Raw genomic sequence first — 24,144 nt, 5'->3', positions numbered from 1 at the left:
ACTTGTGCTAAGTTATTGTACCCAAAATTTATTATGAATGGTGGAACAGAAGCGAGCGTCCTCACCAGCGCCGCCATGATCGCAATGGTTTGTGGAGCGTGCAATTGTGTCACGTAAAGCTGGGTTTATACTTGACGCGTCGCGACCAAGGGTCCGTGTGCCGAAAATGTTACGTCAGCAGGAAGTGAAAAGCATACAGACAGGCGGAGAAGTGATCGTCAAATGAAACACAAAAGAACATTACAAATAAAAGATTGTTCACGAGTCTCAAATCAAGAGTCCAAGTCTAGTTGGAAGTCTTTTGAATGCAAGTCTAAGTCGAGTCTCGAGTACGAGTCCCAAACTCGAGTCCCCATCTCTGGGTTCATGATTACTCTCTTGGTGTGGTGGGGGTCATGGTTACTCTCTTGGTGTAGTAAGGTTCATGGTTCCTCTCGTGGTGTAGTGGGTTCATGGTTACTCTATTGGTGTGGTGGGGTTCATGGTTCCTCTCTTGGTGTGGTGGGGTTCATGGTTCCTCTTTTAGTGTGGTGGGGTTCATGGTTACTCTCTTGGTGTAGTGGGGTTCATGGTTACTCTCTTGGTGTAGTGGGTTCATGGTTACTCTCTTGGTGTGGTGGGGGTCATGGTTACTCTCTTGGTGTAGTGGGTTCATGGTTACTCTCTTGGTGTAGTGGGGTTCATGGTTACTCTCTTGGTGTAGTGGGGTTCATGGTTACTCTCTTGGTGTAGTGGGTTCATGGTTACTCTCTTGGTGTGGTGGGTTCATGGTTACTCTCTTGGTGTAGTGGGTTCATGGTTACTCTCTTGGTGTGGTGGGGTTCATGGTTACTCTCTTGGTGTAGTGGGTTCATGGTTACTCTCTTGGTGTGGTGGGGTTCATGGTTACTCTCTTGGTGTGGTGGGGTTCATGTTCCTCTCTTGGTGTGGTGGGTTCATGGTTACTCTCTTGGTGTGGTGGGATCATGGTTACTCTCTTGGTGTAGTGGGGTTCATGGTTACTCTCTTGGTGTGGTGGGTTCATGGTTGCTCTCGTGGTGTTGTGGGTTCATGGTTACTCTCTTGGTGTGGTGGGGTTCATGGTTACTCTCTTGGTGTGGTGGGTTCATGGTTACTCTCTTGGTGTGGTAGTGGGGTTCATGGTTACTCTCTTGGTGTAGTGGGGTTCATGGTTACTCTCTTGGTGTGGTGGGGTTCATGGTTACTCTCTTGGTGTGGTGGGGTTCATGTTCCTCTCTTGGTGTGGTGGGTTCATGGTTACTCTCTTGGTGTTGTGGGTTCATGGTTACTCTCGTGGTGTAGTGGGTTCATGGTTACTCTCTTGGTGTAGTGGGGTTCATGGTTACTCTCTTGGTGTGGTGGGTTCATGGTTGCTCTCGTGGTGTTGTGGGTTCATGGTTACTCTCTTGGTGTGGTGGGGTTCATGGTTACTCTCTTGGTGTGGTGGGTTCATGGTTACTCTCTTGGTGTGGTGGGGTTCATGGTTACTCTCTTGGTGTGGTGGGGTTCATGGTTACTCTCTTGGTGTGGTGGGGTTCATGGTTACTCTCTTAGTGTGGTGGGGTTCATGGTTACTCTCTTGGTGTGGTGGGTTCATGGTTACTCTCTTGGTGTAGTGGGGTTCATGGTTACTCTCTTGGTGTGGTGGGGTTCATGGTTACTCTCTTGGTGTGGTGGGTTCATGGTTCCTCTCTTGGTGTTGTGGGTTCATGGTTACTCTCTTGGTGTGGTGGGTTCATGGTTACTCTCTTGGTGTGGTGGGGTTCATGGTTCCTCTCTTGGTGTGGTGGGTTCATGGTTACTCTCTTGGTGTGGTGGGGTTCATGGTTCCTCTCTTGGTGTGGTGGGGTTCATGGTTACTCTCTTAGTGTGGTGGGGTTCATGGTTAGTGTCCCAGGTGGATTATCAGGTGTTCTAGTTGGCCAGGTAAAATGAGGTATGTGAATGTGATTGGACCCAGAGGTCAGGGCACATTTCAGAGCTTGAAGCTTTAGTCAAATCATGAATAAGAGCTGCTTCCCTTTAATCGTACTGCTAATGTGGTGAATTTTGAACAAATGGCAAAGGGCGTGCAAATGAAATATGAAAGTAGTGTGTCCTTCAACAGAACAGATGATCTCTTTCTTCAGCAGAACAGGTGATCACTTTCAGCAACTGACCTTTGATCCTGGACCTTATTATGTTTAGCTTTTTGAACTTTAAAGATGATTAAACAGAAAACTCTTAAACACTCTTTTCATCTCTCCCTCTCTCTATATATCTTTCTTTCTCTCTTTTAGGTAATCTTGGTTCTCAACTAGTTGAGTATAAAGAGGAGATGTACATCACCTCTGATTGTGGCAAGACCTGGAGACAGGTGAGACAAAAGACATACTACTTGAAACGTTTAAATATCCAATAAATTTCATTCCACTTCACAATTGTGTCCCTCGTGTTGCTGATTGGATTCAGGAAAGATTTATTTTTTAACGTTTTTAATTTCTGTTACTGCCTCCCCTCTCCCTCACCGTATTTCACCCCACCCTGTGTCTCCATCATGCTCCACCCTCCCTCTGTCCTCATGCTCCGCCCTCTCTGAGTCTCCATCCTGCCCTGCCCTCCCTGTGTCCTCATGCTCCACCCTCCCTGTGTCCTCATGCTACGCCTTCTCTGTGTCTCCATCATGCTCCGCCCTCTCTGAGTCTCCATCATGCTCCGCCCTCTCTGAGTCTCCATCATGCTCCGCCCTCTCTGTGTCTCCATCATGCTCCACCCTCCCTCTGTCCTCATGCTCCGCCCTCTCTGAATCTCCATCATGTTCCGCCCTCTCTGTGTCTCCATCATGTTCCGCCCTCTCTGAGTCTCCATCATGCTCCGCCCTCTCTGTGTCTCCATCATGCTCCACCCTCACTGAGTCTCCATCATGCTCCGCCCTCTCTCTGTCTCCATCATGCTCCGCCCTCTCTGTGTCTCCATCATGCTCCGCCCTCTCTGTGTCTCCATCATGCTCCACCCTCTCTGTGTCTCCATCATGCTCCGCCCTCTCTGTGTCTCCATCATGCTCCACCCTCTCTGAGTCTCCATCATGCTCCGCCCTCTCTCTGTCTCCATCATGCTCCGCCCTCTCTGTGTCTCCATCATGCTCCACCCTCTCTGTGTCCCCATCATGCTCCACCCTCTCTCTGTCTCCATCATGCTCCGCCCTCTCTGTGTCTCCATCATGCTCCACCCTCTCTGAGTCTCCATCATGCTCCACCCTTTTTGAGTCTCCATCATGCTCCGCCCTCTCTGAGTCTCCATCATGCTCCGCCCTCTCTGTGTCTCCATCATGCTCCACCCTCTCTGAATCTCCATCATGCTCCGCCCTCTCTGTGTCTCCTTCATGCTACGCCCTCTCTGTGTCTCCATCATGCTCCGCCCTCTCTGAGTCTCCATCATGCTCCGCCCTCTCTGTGTCTCCATCATGCTCCACCCTCTCTGAGTCTCCATCATGCTACGCCCTCTCTGTGTCTCCATCATGCTCCGCCCTCTCTCTGTCTCCATCATGCTACGCCCTCTCTGTGTCTCCATCATGCTCCGCCCTCTCTCTGTCTCCATCATGCTCCGCCCTCTCTCTGTCTCCATCATGCTCCGCCCTCTCTGAATCTCCATCATGCTCCGCCCTCTCTGTGTCTCCTTCATGCTACGCCCTCTCTGAGTCTCCATCATGCTCCGCCCTCTCTGTGTCTCCATCATGCTCCGCCCTCTCTGTGTCTCCTTCATGCTACGCCCTCTCTGTGTCTCCATCATGCTCCACCCTCTCTGAGTCTCCATCATGCTCCGCCCTCTCTGAGTCTCCATCATGCTCCACCCTCTCTGAGTCTCCATCATGCTCCACCCTCCCTCTGTCCTCATGCTCCGCCCTCTCTGAGTCTTCATCATGCTCCGCCCTCTCTCTGTCTCCATCATGCTCCACCCTCTCTCTGTCTCCATCATGCTCCGCCCTCTCTCTGTCTCCATCATGCTCCACCCTCTCTCTGTCTCCATCATGCTCCGCCCTCTCTCTGTCTCCATCATGCTACGCCCTCTCTGTGTCTCCATCATGCTCCACCCTCTCTCTGTCTCCATCATGCTCCGCCCTCTCTCTGTCTCCATCATGCTCCACCCTCTCTGAGTCTCCATCATGCTCCACCCTTTTTGAGTCTCCATCATGCTCCGCCCTCTCTGAGTCTCCATCATGCTACGCCCTCTCTGTGTCTCCATCATGCTCCGCCCTCTCTGTGTCTCCATCATGCTCCGCCCTCTCTGTGTCTCCAACATGCCCCGCCCTCTCTGTGTCTCCATCATGCTCCGCCCTCTCTGTGTCTCCATCATGCTCCGCCCTCTCTGTGTCTCCATCATGCTCCACCCTCTCTGAGTCTCCATCATGCTCCGCCCTCTCTGAGTCTCCATCATGCTCCGCCCTCTCTGTGTCTCCATCATGCTCCACCCTCTCTGTGTCTCCATCATGCTCCGCCCTCCCTCTGTCCTCATGCTCCGCCCTCTCTGTGTCTCCATCATGCTCCACCCTCTCTGAGTCTTCATCATGCTCCACCCTCTCTGAGTCTCCATCATGCTCCGCCCTCTCTGAGTCTCCATCATGCTCCGCCCTCTCTGAGTCTCCATCATGCTCCGCCCTCTCTGTGTCTCCATCATGCTCCACCCTCTCTGTGTCTCCATCATGCTCCGCCCTCTCTGTGTCTCCATCATGCTCCGCCCTCTCTGTGTCACCATCATGCTCCGCCCTCTCTGAGTCTCCATCATGATCCGCCCTCTCTGTGTCTCCATCATGCTCCGCCCTCTCTGTGTCTCCATCATGCTCCGCCCTCTCTGTGTCACCATCATGCTCCGCCCTCTCTGAGTCTCCATCATGATCCGCCCTCTCTGAGTCTCCATCATGATCCGCCCTCTCTGTGTCTCCATCATGCTCCGCCCTCTCTGTGTCTCCATCATGCTCCACCCTCTCTCTGTCTCCATCATGCTCCGCCCTCTCTGAGTCTCCATCATGCTCCACCCTCTCTGTGTCTCCATCATGCTCCACCCTCTCTGTTTCTCAGGTCCAGCTCTACCTCCCTGTAGTCACATGATCATCTCCACATGAGCAATAACGCGACACAAACAGCCTGAAGCTTTAAGACATGCGAGACAAGCGGGTGGAGGTTCTTCATTATGTGGAGACCTACATGTTATATGAGTTAATCTCCTTTCTTAGGTCTTTGAAGAGGAGCACCACATTCTGTATCTGGATCATGGAGGCGTTGTCGTAGCGATCAAAGACACATCCATCCCCCTAAAGATACTGAAGTAAGCACACTGGTGTCATGGAGGTGGGGTGAGATCTCACTGGAATGTTATTCTGTGTGATATCAGATACAGGAGCTGATGCTGCAACAGATTAGAGCTTTAATATACCCTGAGGCAAGGCTCACTTAGAGAGAGAGAGAGAGAGAGAGAGAGAGAGAGAGAGAGAGAGAGGGGGGGGGGGGGGGAAGAGAGAGAGAGAGGGAGAGAGGTGGGGAGGGAGAGGGAGAGATAGGGAGGGAGAGAGAGAGGGAGAGATAGGGAGATGAAGGATCATTAGAGTAGGGTTGAAATGACAGAGTGCTGTATCCATCTCACTCTTGTACTCTCTCTGATTGAGTAAATGATATTTCACCTCAGCGGCTGTAAGCTGGTGTGCTGTCAGCTGGGATCAGTGAGGTCTCTCTCTCTCTCCCTCTCTCTCTCTCTCTCTTTCCCTCTCTCCCTCTCTCTCTAATTGCAATGCTACTTCTACAATTCTGATCTTTCTATACACAAACATACATTTAGTGTTGAGTCCAAATGCCCTCCACCCTCTACTGGGGGGGTTAGAGACTCAGTGGTAGTCTGCTCCATCATAACTGCCCCGTCAATGAGCTCTTAACACCATCCAGCCTGAGAATGCTGCTTCATACACTGATGTTCAGCTCTGGGAGAAAATACCTGAGCACCCGAAATAATACACACACACACACACACACACACACACACACACACACACACACACACACACACACACACACACACTCACTGTAAAACCAGTGTTTGGTAAACCTCTTCAGATGCATACTCTAGCTGTAGTGTACCAGTAACAGCCAGAAACAGCCAGTCTGACAGGACACGTATTTTTAGTGTGTGTTACAGGCACTGATAGACAGTCATGGGAAAAACAGATAAAAGAAAGAAAAGTTCTTAGAGAGAGATATAGATATAGATAGAAAGATAGAGAGTGTATATAAATATCATTTCTTTTTCTGTCCTTTGCCAGACACACTCCTAAAAGGCTCCAGATGGATCTGCACACAGAAAATCTCTTAATGCCTATACAGACCTAATGGACATGTAGTTAATATTTATACTTCATCTGAATATTCACTGTTCATATATAAAATACAGTTATAGTGTGCTATATAGTGTGCTATTGTGTGTATGTGTTCGTGTGTGTGTTATTGTGTGTGTGTTATTTGCATAATATTTTGTAATTGATATTTATTGCAATTTATATCACATTTAATAATTTAATTGAAATCACATTTTTGCTCTAGTATGAAACTGATGTTCTAGAGTGAAACTGAACATGTAATTCTGACACCTACTGTAATCGTTTTAACTTGTGATCAAATGTCACTGATGTAAGATGAGAGAGCTGAAGGGTTGCTAGGTGATGTGGACGTGATGGAGTACCTGACGCAGGTAACGGGTGTATCATGTGTTCTTTCCTCAGGTTCAGCATGGACGAGGGACACACTTGGAGCGTCCACAACTTCACCAGCACGTCTGTGTTCGTTGACGGGTTGCTGAGTGAACCTGGGGATGAGACTCTCGTTATGACGTGAGTGCTGACCTGTTAGACCTGCTACTGACTCCTCAACGTACTGACTCCTCAACGTACTGACTCCTCAACGTACTGACTCCTCAACGTACTGACTCCTCAACGTACTGACTTCTCAACGTACTGACTCCTCAACATACTGACTTCTCGATGTGCTGACTCCTCAACGTGCTGACTCCTCAACATACTGATTCCTCAACATCCTGATTCCTCAACGTACTGGCTCCTCAATGTACTGACTCCTCAACGTACTGAATTCTCAACGTACTGAATTCTCAACGTACTGACTCCTCAACATACTGACTCCTCAACCTACTGACTTCTCAACGTACTGACTCCTCAACGTGCTGACTCCTCAACGTGCTGACTCCTCAACGTACTGACTCCTCAACGTACTGACTCCTCAACGTACTAGCTCCTCAATGTACTGACTCCTCAACGTACTGACTCCTCAACGTACTGACTTCTCAACATACTGACTCCTCAACCAACTGATTCCTACCAAATCCCAACCATATTTTCTCCTGAATATACTGATTCCTGCACATACTGAGTCCTGATCATACTGATCCTCATTTTAGGGTTATTTTCCTGGACAAGGCTAAGCATTAAGATATCTAATCAAATCAAAATATATTTATATAGCACTTTTTACAACAGTTGTTGTCACAAAGCAGTTTTACAAGTGTCCGAGTCCAAGCCCCCAGGGATCAAGCCAAGAGTGACAGTGGTGAGGAGAAACTCCCATAGTGTGAAAAGTGTGAATCGTTCACTCCCATAGTGTGAAAGATTTTTGGTCTCTATTCTTCATCTCTGTTTGAAGATACATCTTTAAATATTACACTGCTGGTCTCGTTTGTGTAAAGGAGTTGTCACTGTGTGATTACTGTGATCCACCAACCCAGTCTGGAGACGACTGAGTGGACACCAGTAATTGTTGATAAGACAGAAACCAGATGAGTCTGTTTGATTGGAGTCGTCAGTGACGAGGCTAGTCCAACGTCCGTCTCCAGGGTGACAAAGGGACTTGCTTTGGTGAACTGTGCTGGTGTTTGAGTGTGTGTGTGTGTGTGTGTGTGTGTGTGTGTGTGTGTGTGTGTGTGTGTGTGTGTGTGTGTGTGTGTGTGTGTGTGTGTGTGAGAGGACTGATGGCTGGTGTAATTGGACTGATTTTAGTTTTTTTTGTGTTATGGAGTTTGATTTCTAGAGCTGTAGAACTCCAGTCAAAAATGAGGCAATGACACAAGGCAACACGTCAAGGACAAGAGGAGAGAAAGGAGGAGAGGAGAGGAGAGAGAAGAGGAGGAGGAGAGAGGAGGGGGAGAGGAGAGGAGAGGAGAGAGAAGAGGAGGAGGAGAGAGGAGGGGGAGAGGAGAGGAGAGGAGAGAGAAGAGGAGGAGGAGAGAGGAGGGGGAGAGGGGAGGGGAGGATGGGAGGATGGAGGGAGGAGAGGAAGGCAGGAGGAGAGGGGAGGACAGGAGAAGAGGAGAGGAGAGAGGTGGGAGGATAGGGGAGATCTTATCATATAGCAACTGTCATTTTTGTTATCAAGTCTTGCCACAGAATGAATTCTGTTTAACATTGTGAAGTGATAATAATCGTCACACCTTTGACGAAATGCATTCATGGCTTTGCATTGATTTGAATCAGCACAGAAAACAGAAGAGACACAGAATGGAGGTATTTTCACTATGGGCATCAAGGTTTTGGCATCAAAGTTTTAAAAGTCTTAGTAGTCAGAAGCTTAATTGAAATATGGACTGGTAATGAGTCTTGCTTCAAAGAAAGATCCCTCTCCTAGACATCAGAGCATCCTAACACTTCATTAAGGTCTGTTCATGCTTCTATAACCTACACTTAGGGCTCCCTCTAGTGGCAGCAGTGATCATCTGATGTTTGAGCGGTTGTGTGGCCTCTATGGTAGGTGCTGTGTTTTGTGTTTAGCTGTGAAGTTTAAAAGACAAACAGGCCACTGAGACCCACAGGGAGACCAGAACTCATTAGTCCCACACTAATGACTTACAGTCGCCTGTGTGACTGCTTGTGTGCACACGGTGGTCTTCTCTCCTTCCGTGGGAGCACAGCATGCTGGGAGAAAGAAGTTCTCCCTGTTCTTCTGAGAGGAAGACAGCAGCTATCCCTCACGATGCCGGGGTTTGGGACTGATGGTCTCATCAGTGGGAAAGACCACACTGACACATCCTTCAAACCCTTTGTGTCTGCCTGTGTGTGTGTGTGTGTGTGTGTGTGTGTGTGTGTGTGTGTGTGTGTGTGTGTGTGTGTATTTGTGTAGAAAATGTGTTCGTTCTGTGAGGCGTGTGTGTTCGTTCTGTGAGGCGTGTGTGTTCGTTCTGTGAGGCGTGTGTGTTCGTTCTGTGAGGCGTGTGTGTTCGTTCTGTGAGGTGTGTGTTCGTTCTGTGAGGTGTGTGTTCATTCTGTGAGGTGTGTATTAGTTCTGTGAGGTGTGTGTTCGTTCTGTGAGGCGTGTGTGTTCGTTCTGTGAGGTGTGTGTGTTCGTTCTGTGAGGTGTGTGTGTGTGTTCGTTCATTGAGGTGTGTGTGTGTGTGTGTGTGTGTGTGTGTGTGTGTGTGTTTGTGTGTGTGTGTGTGTGTGTGTTTGTGTGTGTGTGTGTTAATTGTGTTTGTGTGTGCAGGGTGTTTGGCCACATCAGCTACCGCTCGGACTGGGAGTTGGTGAAGGTGGATTTTCGTCAGTCTTTCCCCAGGCAGTGTACAGAAGACGACTACACCTCCTGGAAACTCACCAACCTCCAGGTACTGTCTGTCTGTCTGTCCTTCTGTCTGTCTGTCCTTCTGTCTGACCGTCCTCCGAACCACCTGCATGTCTATATTGTGTGTCTGTCTATCCACCTGTCTGTCCTGCCTGTAATCCTGTAAGTCCGTGTTTGTATTTCCTTGACGTTCTCTGTTGGACCACCTGAACATGTTGCTATGGGACACCACCCCTTCACCTCGTCTGTTTAACCAACTCGCCTTCCTGCAGTTTCCTACGCCTGAATCTGTGTTGTCTTTGCCCAGGGAGATGGCTGCATCATGGGCCAGGAGAGAACGTTCCGGAAGAGGAAGACGTCGTCTCTGTGTGTTAAAGGAAAGAGCTACACGTCTGCGCTCACCACTAAGCCCTGTGAATGTACCGAGAAAGACTTCACCTGGTACTGCACCGCCCCCTGCTGGCAGCCCTGGGGAAGCTCACACAGCTCTCTCATTACTGTAGATCACTGTAGATAAATGATAATTGTGTGAATGTGTTAATGATTTTAAGTGTGTTTTTAACCAGATGGGCTAGCGTTGTGTTGTATTGTCTGAGATGTTGTGTTGTAGTGGCTGAAGTGGTTGTGTTGAGACTGTGTCATGGTGACTAAGATGCTGTGTTGTTGTCGTGGTGACTAAGATGCTGTCTTGTCGTCGTAGTGACTACGGGTTTGAGCGTGCTCCCAGTCTGAGAGTGGAGGGTCGTCTGTGTTATGCTGAATTCTGGCACAATCCTAATGCCCCACCTGACAACTGTCATATAGGACACACCTACCAGACCAGCACCGGGTAACACACACACACACACACACACACACACACACACACACACACACACACAGAACTGCCTTCTAACACTGATTAACAACAGAAACACACACGCACATAAAACCACACATACACACACACACACACACAGGGAGAGACACACATCTGTATATGTATACACACCTACACACCTACACACATGCACATGCACACACAGAAATAGGACTTCAGCTGTTTTAAGCAGAGTGTGACGGTCAAGAATCAAGATCTTGATCTCACAGTGGACACATACTCACACACACACACACAGTGTAGAAATATGGTAATTTGATCCTCTGTGGTGGAGATAATGAGTATTCTGTATTCTGATTGCCATTTATTGGACTTGCTTGGAGAGGCAAAGTCACCTGACTCACTCTCACAGATACAGTCATGAGGCACAGACTGTCATGAGGATATATATATATATATATATATATATATATATATATATATATATATATATATATATATATACACTAGACTGGATCTGACACACATACACACACATATGCACACTGCTAGTTCAGTATAAACTCTAAACACACATCTTAGTCCATGTGAAGTGTAATAGAAGAACCTGAAATGTGTGCATGCATCTTTCTTCAGAAGAACTGCCACCTACAGTTTAGTTTTAGTACTGCAACAAGTGAGGGTAACCAGTCCCACTATAATATGTGATATGATCGGTACACCTGTACAGTTCTACAAACACAAACATAATTCAACAGTGACGACCCTAACACAGTATGTTTGTTTCCATAGCTACCGTAAGGTGGTCTCTAACATGTGTGAAGGAGGGATCAATAAAGAGCAGAGCACCAAGCAGCTCTCCTGCCCTCTGCTGCCCCCTAGAGGTCTGCAGCTGGGCATTAAAGGACAGATGCTCACCGTGGCACCTGGTGATGACATCACCTTCGTCGTCCATCAGGAACAGGTACAGGAAATGTGTGGCTCAACGAGAATGCTAATTATTATCACACCAGATTAAAATGTTTCTACTTCAGAGCCTTTCATGCACCGCCCCCTCCTGCCCCACCCCCTCCTGCCCTGCCCCTCCTGCCCCGCCCCATCCTGCCCTACCCCCTCCTGCCACCTCCTGCCCCCTCCTGTCCTACCCCTCCTGTCCTACCCCCTTCTGCCCTGCCCCTCCTGCCCCCCTCCTGTCCTACCCCCTTCTGCCCTGCCCCTCCTGCCCCGCCCCATCCTGCCCTGCCCCCTCCTGCCCCACCCCCTCCTGCCCCACCCCATCCTGCCCTGCCCCCTCCTGCCCCGCCCCTCCTCAGGGTGACGCCTACAGCACCAGGTACCAGGTGAACCTGTGGGATGGAGTGCGTGCGATCTACGACAACCTGACGCTAGCGGACGAGCCCATCCAGCACCGCTACGACAGGCCCGGCGTGTACCGGGTCAGCCTGCTGGCCCAGAACTCAGCAGGCCTGGAGCAAGCCGTGCTCTACATCCAGGTCACCAGTGAGTCACCTGGCCCTGGATGGATGGATGGATGGATGGATGGATGGATGGATGGATGGATGGATGGAATATCAAAGATGAAAGGTCAAAAAGGGCCGCTGTGTTTCTACAGCCAGTAGGGAGCAGGCTGACATGGCTGGTTCGTGCCAATAACCATCAGTTCAGAGATGGCAGAAGTTTGAGATGACAGATAAATCTTTCAAGTGACCAGATGTAAATGATAAACAACAAAGGTCCAAGAACGTGGCCTCGGGGCCTGTCAGGCTAATAGTGGAAATTCAAGATATTAGTGTTACGATGTACCGCAGACTGCAATAAGATCACGTAAAACAACAATCAGACGGCAGAAAAAGATCATTTACAACACAGACAAGTTCTGTTTTAGTATCATGAGTATTACGTATTAGTATTTAGTATTATGAGTATTACGTATTAGTATTATGAGTATTATGTATTAGTATTTAGAATTTAGTATTATGAGCATTACGTATTAGTATTTAGTATTATGAGTATTACATATTAATATTTAGTATTTAGTATTATGAGTATTACGTATTAGTATTTAGTATTATGAGTGGACCAGAACTGAAATTGAAAAGCTGAGAAGTTTTGAAAAGGTTAATGGAGTTCAGAACGTCTTTCAGCCAGTAGGCAGGAACTTTAAGAGATAAAATGCATTATTTCATGTTTTCATAGAGATTAAATCAAACAACAAATGTTGTCATTGGTTGGTGCCAGTACAGCAGATTTAACTCTTCATCTTCCTCTTCCTCCTTATATTGGTGCCAGTACAGCAGATTTAACTCTTCATCTTCATCTTCCTCCTTATATTGGTGCCAGTACAGCAGATTTAACTCTTCATCTTCCTCCGTATATTTAGCTCCTCTACAGGAAGTCCATCTGGAAGTGGCTCCTATTGCAGGGAGGAACCAGGAAGTGAATCTAACGGCCGTGGTCCTTCCGGCAGATGCTAATCTCACTGTCTTCTACTGGTGGATTGGGGATGGCCTCCAGGTGGTGCTGTTTTCATGCATTTATGTGTTTTTTATAAAATTCGATCACCAGCTTTCCCAAGTCTTCATATTTATTGTGTGTGTGTTTTTCTCTGGTCCTACCAGCCAAAACTGACCCTGGAGAATAGCTTGCTCACCAGGTTTCCTGAAGAGGGCCAGGTGTCTGTCACCGTGCAGGCCTCCAACGGACGCTCCTCAGTGCAGGACAGCAAGATCATTCACGTTTATGGTGAGAAGAAACACTGCCCCCTGACCCCTACACCCAGCCCCCTGCCCCCTGCCTCCTAAATCATGCCCCCTAACCCCTGCACTCTTCACCCTGACCCCTACACAATCAGCACCATCATTCTGCTTCACCTTCACCTCTCTCTCTCTCTCTCTCTCTCTCTCTCTCTCTCTCTCTCTCTCTCTCTCTCTCTCTATCACACACACACACACACACACACACACACACACACACACACACACACACATACTAGTTACTATAACTTTGGCGTAGTGTTCAAACCTGTCCTTATCTAAATATAGCCCTGTTGGATTCATTATTTAAAAGATGGAGTTTGCCAGGCATCCCCAGAAGCACTAGCTCTGTGCTGAGTGAGTGTAGGTTGAGGATTCACTCAGGTCCTGTAGGCTCTTACCAGTTCAGGAACTTTCCATGATGGGCGTCAGATCTCAGAGAGGTAGCCAGAGTGCCAGATACAGACCTTACATAACCTGATAGCGGTTGTTTCTACTGGTATTCTACTACATCTTTGTCCAGCCTTTTATTTGTCATATAAAAATTGGCTCTTTTTTATAATACCTAGGTCTCGTGTTTTATATGAGGACTTTAGCGTTTGCTAGTCTTCAGTGTTTTATATGAGGACTTTAGCGTTTGCTAGTCTTTTGTGTTTTATATGAGGACTTTAGCATTTGCTAGTCTTCTGTATTTCATATGAAGACTTTAACGTTTGCTAGTCTTCAGTGTTTTATATGAGGACTTTAGCGTTTGCTAGTCTTCTGTTTTATATGAGGACTTTAGCATTTGCTAGTCTTCAGTGTTTTATATGAGGACTTTAACGTTTGCTAGTCTTCAGTGTTTTATATGAGGACTTTAGCGTTTGCTAGTCTTCAGTGTTTTATATGAGGGAGTTTTATATTACTAGGGAGTTTTTCCTTGCCACTGTCACCCTTGGCTTGCTCACTGAGGGCTAGGACTCGGCACTTGTAAAGCTGCTTTGTGACAACAACTCTTGTTTTTATAATATCTAGGTATATATGAGGACTTTAGCATTTGCTAGTCTTCAGTGTTTTATATGAGGACTTTAGCGTTTGCTAGTCTTCAGTGTTTTATATGAGGACTTTAACATTTGCTAGTCTTCAGTGTTTTATATGAGGACTTTAGCATTTGCTAGTCTTTTGTGTTTTATATGAGGACTTTAGCATTTGCTAGTCTTCTGTATTTCATATGAAGACTTTAACGATTGCTAGTCTTCTGTGTTTTATATGAGGACTTTAGCGTTTGCTAGTCTTCTGTTTTATATGAGGGCGTTTACTAGTCTTCTGTTTTATATGAGGACTTTAGCATTTGCTAGTCTTCTGTATTTCATATGAAGACTTTAATGTTTGCTAGTCTTCAGTGTTTTATATGAGGACTTTAACGTTTGCGAGTCTTCAGTGTTTTATATGAGGACTTTAGCGTTTGCTAGTCTTCTGTTTTGTATGAGGACTTTAGCGTTTGCTATTCTTCTGTGTTTTATATGAGGGCTTTAGCGTTTGCTAGTCTTCTGTTTTATATGAGGACTTTAGCGTTTACTAGTCTTCTGTTTTATATGAGGACTTTAGCGTTTGCTAGTCTTCTGTTTTATAGGAGGACTTTAGCATTTGCTAGTCTTCTGTTTTATATGAGGGAGTTTTATATTACTAGGGAGTTTTTCCTTGCCACTGCTGCCCTTGGCTTGCTCACTGGGGGCTAGGACTCGGCACTTGTAAAGCTGCTTTGTGACAACAACTGTTGTAAAAAGCGCTATATAAATAAAATTTGATTGATTGATTGATTGACTTTAGCGTTTGCTAGTCTTCCGTGCACAGCTGAGCCGGAGGTCATTGGGGTGCAGGAGTACACTGTTCCACTACTCCGTTTGCCGACATCTGAACTTTACAGAGAATGTTTGCAGATTTACAGAATTGCGTGGCTTTTGACCTTTGACCTATGTCTTTGTTGTTACAGATAATTTCCAAGTCATTCCTCTCAGGTTCACTCAGAATCTGGACCGCTTCAACCCCAACATCCCAGAATGGAGGAGGGACGTGGGCCAGGTGGTCACCAACATGCTAGCTAAGGTTCCTGCACTAACACACACACACACACACAGCCAATGTTCCTGCAAACACGTTCTAACACACACACACAGCCATGGTTCTTGCACTCACACACACACTCGGATCGTTGTCAGATCGTCTTTGTGTTCATCGACACATTGACACACTGGTTTTAAGTTTGAGCTTTGATGTTTCTATAGAAACAGATTTGACCCACTGTTTGCAGATCACAGGTGTTCCTCAGGAGTCTCTGGTTACCATGGTGAAACCTGGTCTACCCACAACAGCACGGCTATATGTTCTACTACCAGAGGATCTACCAGCCAAAAGGAGTGTGTTTGTAGATAAGGTATCAACACACGCTAAACACACACACACACACACGCTAAACACACACACACACACACACACACACACACACACACACACACACACACACACACACACACACACACACACACACGCTAAACACACACACACACGCTAAACACACACACACACGCTAAACACACACACACACAAAGAATTTGTGACATTTGCTAAAGATTGGTGAAGCTCTTATAGATGTGTGTGTGTGTGTGTGTGTGTGTGTGTGTGTGTGTGTGTGTGTGTGTGTGTGTGTGTGTGTGTGTGTGTGTGTGTGTGTGTTTATGCATGTGTTTAGCGTGTCTCTACCCTAAAACAGGCTCTGAGAGAGAACAATGTGAGTTTCGTTGTGAGAGGGGGGCAGAGAGTGTTGGTGACGCTGGCAGAGCCAGACGCAGGTACACTACACCAACACAAACACTAACACTACCACCCTAATACCACTACACCAACACAAACACTAACACTACCATCGTAATACCACTACACCAACACTACACCAACACAAACACTAACACTACCACTCTAATACCACTACACCAACACAAACACTAACACTACCACTCTAATACCACTACACCAACACAAACACTACCACTCTAATACCACTACACCAACACAAACACTAACACTACCACCGTAATACCACTACAACAACACAAACACTAACACTACCACCCTAATACCACTACACCAAGACTACCACCTTAATACCACTACACCAGCACTACCACACTAACACTACCACTCTAATACCACTACACCAACACTAACACTGCCACCGTAATACCACTACAACAACACTACCACCCTAATACCACTACACCAGCACTACCACACTAACACTACCACTCTAATACCACTACACCAACACAAACACTAACACTGCCACCGTAATACCACTACAACAACACTACCACCCTAATACCACTACACCAGCACTACCACACTAACACTACCACTCTAATACCACTACACCAACACAAACACTAACACTACCACCGTAATACCACTACAACAACACTACCACCCTAATACCACTACACCAGCACTACCACACTAACACTACCACTCTAATACCACTACACTAACACTACCACCGTAATACCACTACAGCAGCACTACCACACTAACACTACCACCCTAATACCACTACACCAGCACTACCACACTAACACTACCACTCTAATACCACTACACCAACACAAACACTAACACTACCACCGTAATACCACTACAACAACACTACCACCCTAATACCACTACACCAGCACTACCACACAAACACTACCACTCTAATACCACTTCACCAACACTACCACACTAATACCACTACACCAACACTACCATTCTAATACCACTACACCAACACTACCACACTAACACTACCACTCTAATACCACTACAACACTACCACACTAATACCACTACACCAACACTACCACTCTAATACCACTACACCAACGCTACCACATTAATACCACTACACCAACGCTACCACTCTAATACCACTACACCAACGCTACCACATTAATACCACTACACCAACACAAATACTAACACTACCACTCTAATACCACTACACCAACACAAACACTAACACTACCACAGTAATACCACTACAACAACACTACCACCCTAATACCACTACACCAGCACTACCACACTAACACTACCACTCTAATACCACTACACCAACACAAACACTAACACTACCACCGTAATACCACTACAACAACACTACCACCCTAATACCACTACACCAGCACTACCACACAAACACTACCACTCTAATACCACTTCACCAACACAAACACTAACACTACCACCGTAATACCACTACAACAACACTACCACCCTAATACCACTACACCAGCACTACCACACTAACACTGCCATTCTAATACCACTACACCAACACTACCACACTAACACTACCACTCTAATACCACTACAACAACACTACCACACTAATACCACTACACCAACACTACCACTCTAATACCACTACACCAACGCTACCACATTAATACCACTACACCAACGCTACCACTTTAATACCACTACACCAACGCTACCACTTTAATACCACTACACCAACACTACCACATTAATACCACTACACCAACACTACCACTCTAATACCACTATACCAACACTACCACATTAACACTACCACTCTAATACCACTATACCAACACTATCACATTAACACTACTACTCTAATACCACTACACCAACACTAACACTCTTAATACCACTACACCAACACTACCACACTAATACCACTATAGCAACACTACCACACCAACACTACCACTCTATTACCACTATACCAACACTACTACACTAACACTACCACTCTAATACCACTACACAATACTAGCACTGTCACACTAACATTACAGCTCTTACACTACTATGCTTACACTTACAACCATACAAACTCCACCAACACTACACCTACTTGTGTAATAGCACTACACCAATATCACTACCACACTACAATGCATTGCACAACATTGGTACTACAGTGCTAACACTACTACAAGTCACAAAATAACCTTAAGACATATAAAACTTAAGACATTAGACACATAAAGAAACTATGTAACTAAAGAATAAAGTTATACTGGTGTGTTTTTAAGGGTTAATAACCAGTGACTCCAGAGTAACCGAGAGCGGTGGGTTCCCTGTCACTTGGTGTGACTTCTCTCCTGTTCCCTGTGTCTTGGTGTGACTTATCCTGTTCCCTGTGTCTTGGTGTGACTTCTCTCCTGTTCCCTGTCTCTCGGTGTGACTTCTCTCCTGTTTGCTGCTCCCTTTCTCTTTGCCACGTTCATGGGGCTCATAGCACCAGTGCTTGAGTCAGTCAGTACAGCCATATAGTTAGAGGTCAATTCTAGAAATTCAGGACATTCAAATTACAAAATGTATAAACTCTGTCTAGAATTGGACTGCTGAGTTGGATATGAGCTGGCTAGCTAAATCGATAGAACCTAAGGGCGTACTCACACTAGGCTCTGTGATCCGGGCCCGGGCACGGTTGCCTGCCGAAGCACGGTTCGTTTGGCTAGTGTGAGCGCTCCAACCGTGCCCGGGCCCGGATCAGTTAACCGTGCTCGGGCCCGCTTTGAAGAGGTGGGCCAGGGCACGATTCATGTGGACTCGGGCACGGTTCGCTTCTAGTGTGAGCGCTATCCGTGCCCGGGCCCGCTTGGTGCCTCGTCTGATTGGTTCATTTCGCTGGAACTCAAACATGACATCAGTGATGCGACGCTCACGTTAAACAGTCATAGCGGCAAAGCGATTAGCAGACAATCGTTGTGTTAAATTATCGATAAATCTGTGCTTGCACCGTGTTTCTGCACTCCCAAAACGACTCCAAAAATACAATAAAAAGAGAATCGTGAACTCTATAGTGTTGTGCGAGCGCGCTTTTTTCCAAATAAAGCGGCGTTGTGATGACGTAAGCGTGCTCGGGCCGGGTTGCTGAAGCGAGTGTGAGTGCAGGCCAGAGGGGGAGTGGGGAGGGGGGATAACCGGGCCCCAGCACGGATCCAGCAAACCGTGCCTAGTGTGAGTACGCCCTAAAAGAAAATAAATGACAAACACAGCTGACCTGTAGCCCTGGTTGTAAAACTGCATTTCTTGTGAAGGACATGGTGCTCTCAGATACACAAACACTGGGAAGAGCGAGAAATTTTGTAATCAGGGTGGTACAGGCAGCTTGGTTCAGGTCAGAGACGGAGTCCAAACATGAAACAAGACGCAGAGACATGACATAAACACAAAGAACAACTAGGAGGGGCTAGCACATGCACATGGCTAACAAAACAAAAACATACATGAGTGACAGCTGTGGGAGGGGCTAACCGTGACAAATATTGCATTGTGGGTACAGTAGTTCAGAAGTTGGCATGTATGTGTTCAACAGGACTACTGTGACTGGCCAAATTCCAACACTGTTTGTTTGCCTCACGGTTTTGGCGTCCGCTGCAGTTCTTCTCGTGGGGTGGCAGACAGTGTGTGTCTCTTCTGTGTGGAACGAGTTGGTTTTGCATTTAAACAGTTTATACTTCTGCGTTTATGTTTATCATAATTTGTGAATGGTGTACATATTGGCAGAAATAATAAATAGTTTATGTAGATTTGGATGCTGGTGTCACCTCCGTATTGTATGTGTGTTTTCTGTCTAGGCTCTCACACGAGTGCAGTGAGTCCTGTACTATGGGCTTTGGCAACTCTACTCCTCGTCTCCTTCCTCTCCACTGGAGTCTTCCTCCTCTACAAATTCAAAAGGTGAATCTTTGACATGCATTTCAGCCCTAATCCAATCAGAGGTGTTTGTGTCCCTCACTGTCCCTCCGTCTGACACACATTGTCTGGGACAGGCTGTCCACAAGCTGGGACACGGTACACTCGGACGTGTGTTTCCCAGTGGATCTGCAGTCTTCTCCAGTGGGATGTGTTATTTTGTCTACAACTGATGTTGCATCACACACACACTGCAAATGCTTCTCTTTCTCTCTGACTGTCATGCTGTAACATAACCCAAAACAAACTACAAAACTAACAGGAACTACAAAAGCCATGGTGCCTTGCTGCATTTCAGGAAGCTGCCAGGCCGCAATGTCTACGCCCAAATGCACAATGAGAAGGAACAGGAAATGACCAGCCCTGTCAGTCATGGAGATGACACACGAAACATCATCCAGGGGGAGGAGTTTATCGACGATGACCTGGACTCACAGACTCTGGGAAACGGACGAGGTAGAACCGACCTGCTGCCTACCAGTTCATCATTATTAACCGAGCCCAGCTTAATCAGTTCTGCTTGTACAGAACTGGGAACTACTCATGTCTGATAATGTCACTTTGAAAGCATTACTTGGCTTAATTATAAGTCATATGTCGGATGTGAAACAGAGAGGAGTGAAGACATTATTACTGTCAGTGGTGATGATAGTTACGTTATTACTGTCAGTGGTGGTGATTGTTGTGTTACTGTCAGTGGTGACGACAGGTACATTATTACTGTCAGTGGTGATGACAGTTATATTGTTACTGTCAGTGGTGATGACAGTTATATTGTTACTGTCAGTGGTAATGACAGTTATATTGTTACTGTCAGTGGTGATGACAGTTACATTATTATTGTCAGTGGTGATGACAGTTATATTGTTACTGTCAGTGGTAATGACAGTTACATTGTTACTGTCAGTGGTGATGACAGTTATATTATTACTGTCAGTGGCGATGACAGTTACATTATTACTGTCAGTGGTGATGACAGTTATATTATTACTGTCAGTGGCGATGACAGTTATATTATTACTGTCAGTGGCGATGACAGTTACATTATTACTGTCAGTGGTGATGACAGTTATATTATTACTGTCAGTGGCGATGACAGTTATATTCAATCAATCAAATTCAATCAAATTTTATTTATATAGCGCTTTTTACAACAGTTGTTGTCACAAAGCAGCTTTACAAGTGCCGAGTCCTAGCCCCCAGTGAGCAAGCCAAGGGCGACAGTGGCAAGGAAAAACTCCCTAGTTTTTTGCATGAGGAAGAAACCTTGAGAGGAACCAAGACTCAGGGGGGGAGCCCATCCTCCTCTGGCCGACACCGGTCACCATGACAACAACAACAATATAGACAGAATGTAGACAGAATGTAAAAGATGCAATAATGTCCATTTAGACCGAAAAAGATGTAATAATGCCCATCATGGTGTAGGCATCCGGTTAGGCAGGAGGTGGCCGGCCCAGGATGGATCGCTTGTCTCTCCTCATTTCATTATTCCTCAAGCAGGCGGGCAGCCATGTGGAGAAATGAAACAGGGAAAATTAGCTCTGTATGAGGACATATACAGGACAGGTAAATTATAAACATTTCTGGAGTGTGGCAGCAACTCCGGCACTAAGTTAAATTATTACAGCCTAGCTAAAAAAAAAGGCAGAACCAGAAGGTAACATAGGCTTGGGGGCATTCTGAGACAATGGCATCCGTCCACTGCACTGTCAACAAACTTGAGTGACCACGAGCAGTGACAGGATGACAGCACCAGCACCCCAGTCTACCATAAAACCCTTCGTCTATGAACCCCTGGATCTGTACCTTTATCTAAGGGGGATATTAATTATCAAACGCTAGACTAAATAAGTGGGTTTTCAACCTAGATTTAAAGATTGTGACTGTGTCAGAGTCCCAGACACATTTAGGAAGATTATTCCAAAGCTGGGGGGCCTTATAAGAAAAGGCTCTTCCCCCTGCTGTTACCTTGTTAATTTGTGGAACTAATAACAGACCAGCACCCTGTCATCTTAGTTGACGTGGGGGTTCATAGTAGGAAATAAGTTCCTGGAGGTATTCAGGAGCAAGCCCGTGTAGTACTTTATATGCTAATAATAGAATTTTAAAATCAATACGAAATTTAACTGGGAGCCAATGCAGGGCTGATATGACTGGTCTAATATGCTGAAATTTTCTAGTTCTGGTCAGAACTCTAGCTGCGGCATTTTGAACTACTTGAAGTTTATTTAGATTCCTATTTGAACATCCTGACAGTAGTGAATTGCAGTAGTCTAGTCTAGAGCTAACAAAGGCGTGCACCAATTTTTCTGCATCATCCTGTGATAATGCATTTCTTAATTTGGCAATGTTGCAGAGATGTAGAAAAGCTATCCTAGTAGTATTATCTATATATTTATCAAATGATAGGTCGGAGTCGAGTATGACGCCTAGGTTTTTGGCTACTGTGCCAGGTGTAATGGGATAGTCTGCAAGATTAAGCATTAAATTTGGAATTTTCTGTCTTGCGGCCTTAGGGCCCACAAGGAGAACTTCTGTTTTGTCCTCATTTAATTGTAGGAAGTTTAGAGACATCCAGCATTTAATATCTCTTACACAGGCCTCAATTTTTCCTAAACCGAGTTTGTCATCGGGTTTGGCTGATATGTAAAGTTGAGTGTCATCCGCATAGCAGTGAAAATTGACACCATGTTTGTTTATAACTGTGCCCAATGGTAGCATATATAATGTAAATAATAGTGGTCCTAAGATGGAGCCTTGCGGGACCCCATATTTAACCATTGTACGTTTGGATGAAATATTATTGAGCTCTACAAACTGATAGCGATTTGTTAAGTAAGACTGAAACCATGAAAGGGCTGTGCCTGAGACTCCAACCCAGCGTTCTAACCTTTCTAGCAAGATCCTATGATCAATTGTGTCGAAAGCTGCACTAAGATCAAGAAGCACTAACAGTGATACATAGCCTTGATCTGATGCAAGGAGGAGATCATTTGTTACTTTAACTAATGCTGTTTCAGTACTGTGATGGGGCCTAAAACCAGATTGGAACTTTTCAAATGTGTTATTCCTATGCAGATTTATAGGCATAATTGCTGGGCAACAGCTTTTTCTATGATCTTAGATATAAATGATGTGTTTGAAATGGGTCTATAATTAGATAGCACAGTCGGATCAAGATTTGGTTTCTTGATCAGAGGTTTGATAATTGCTAATTTACATGATTTGGGCATGTGACCTATTGTAATGGATGAGTTAACTATAGTTAGAAGAGGTTCAGTTACAGCTGGTAATACCTCTTTTAATAACTTTGAGGGAACTGAGTCTAATGTGCAGGTAGTACAATTTAAGGAAGAAATTATTTTCTCTAATTCTGATTTTGGGAGTGGATGAAAAGCATCAAGTTTTTCTCCCGGTATGTAATTTAAATCAATATCAACCAAACCAGATGACATACCAGTTGTATTGCTAATAAAGGGTTTTATATTTTGTCTAATATTCTCTATTTTATTATCAAAGAAATCTATAAATACATTACTAGTGAGGTTTACTGGAATCTGAGGTTCTGTGCCTGCTTGATTTTTTGTAAGTTTAGAAATAGTATTAAAAAGAAATCTAGGATTGTTTTTATTTTTCTCTATCAGTGAGGCTAGGTATGCTGAGCGTGCTTTAGTGAGTGCCCGTTTGTAGTCAATAATGCTATCCTTCCAGGCACAGTGGAATACTTCCAATTTAGTAGTTCGCCATTTCCGCTCTAATTTACGTGCTATTTGTTTTAAGTTTCTAGTTTGGTCAGTGTACCACGGGGCGAGCTTTTTGGATCTAGCTTTTTTATATTTTAGTGGAGCTACTATATCTAGAGCTGATCTGCAGGTATTCTCTAAGTAGTCATATTATTACTGTCAGTGGTGATGACAGTTATATTGTTACTGTCAGTGGTGATGACAGTTATATTGTTACTGTCAGTGGCGATGACGACAGTTACATTATTACTGTCAGTGGTGATGACAGTTATATTATTACTGTCAGTGGCGATGACAGTTACATTATTACTGTCAGTGGTGATGACAGTTATATTATTACTGTCAGTGGCGATGACAGTTACATTATTACTGTCAGTGGTGATGACAGTTATATTATTACTGTCAGTGGCGATGACAGTTACATTATTACTGTCAGTGGTGATGACAGTTATATTATTACTGTCAGTGGCGATGACAGTTATATTATTACTGTCAGT

General features: G+C 45.6%; 1 protein-coding gene across 1 annotated transcript in view; it reads left to right on the top strand.

Annotated features, from left to right (window-relative positions):
• Window positions 1-24,144, top strand: part of sorcs2 (sortilin-related VPS10 domain containing receptor 2) — a 228,044-nt gene that overhangs the window by 197,569 nt on the left and 6,331 nt on the right. Inside the window, exons 12-26 of the mRNA XM_076972128.1 lie at window positions 2,280-2,356; window positions 5,210-5,301; window positions 6,743-6,850; window positions 9,504-9,624; window positions 9,889-10,022; window positions 10,282-10,410; window positions 11,194-11,365; window positions 11,715-11,901; window positions 12,782-12,915; window positions 13,020-13,143; window positions 15,127-15,239; window positions 15,445-15,567; window positions 15,883-15,982; window positions 19,784-19,886; window positions 20,200-20,357. Of these exons, the coding sequence (XP_076828243.1) occupies window positions 2,280-2,356; window positions 5,210-5,301; window positions 6,743-6,850; window positions 9,504-9,624; window positions 9,889-10,022; window positions 10,282-10,410; window positions 11,194-11,365; window positions 11,715-11,901; window positions 12,782-12,915; window positions 13,020-13,143; window positions 15,127-15,239; window positions 15,445-15,567; window positions 15,883-15,982; window positions 19,784-19,886; window positions 20,200-20,357 (1,875 nt within the window). The remainder of the gene's footprint in view (window positions 1-2,279; window positions 2,357-5,209; window positions 5,302-6,742; window positions 6,851-9,503; window positions 9,625-9,888; window positions 10,023-10,281; window positions 10,411-11,193; window positions 11,366-11,714; window positions 11,902-12,781; window positions 12,916-13,019; window positions 13,144-15,126; window positions 15,240-15,444; window positions 15,568-15,882; window positions 15,983-19,783; window positions 19,887-20,199; window positions 20,358-24,144) is intronic.

The sequence above is a fragment of the Brachyhypopomus gauderio genome, chromosome 14, assembly GCF_052324685.1.
Source record: "Brachyhypopomus gauderio isolate BG-103 chromosome 14, BGAUD_0.2, whole genome shotgun sequence".
NCBI classification, from domain to species: Eukaryota; Metazoa; Chordata; class Actinopteri; order Gymnotiformes; family Hypopomidae; genus Brachyhypopomus; species Brachyhypopomus gauderio.
This window is presented reverse-complemented; position numbering and strand designations above follow the sequence as displayed.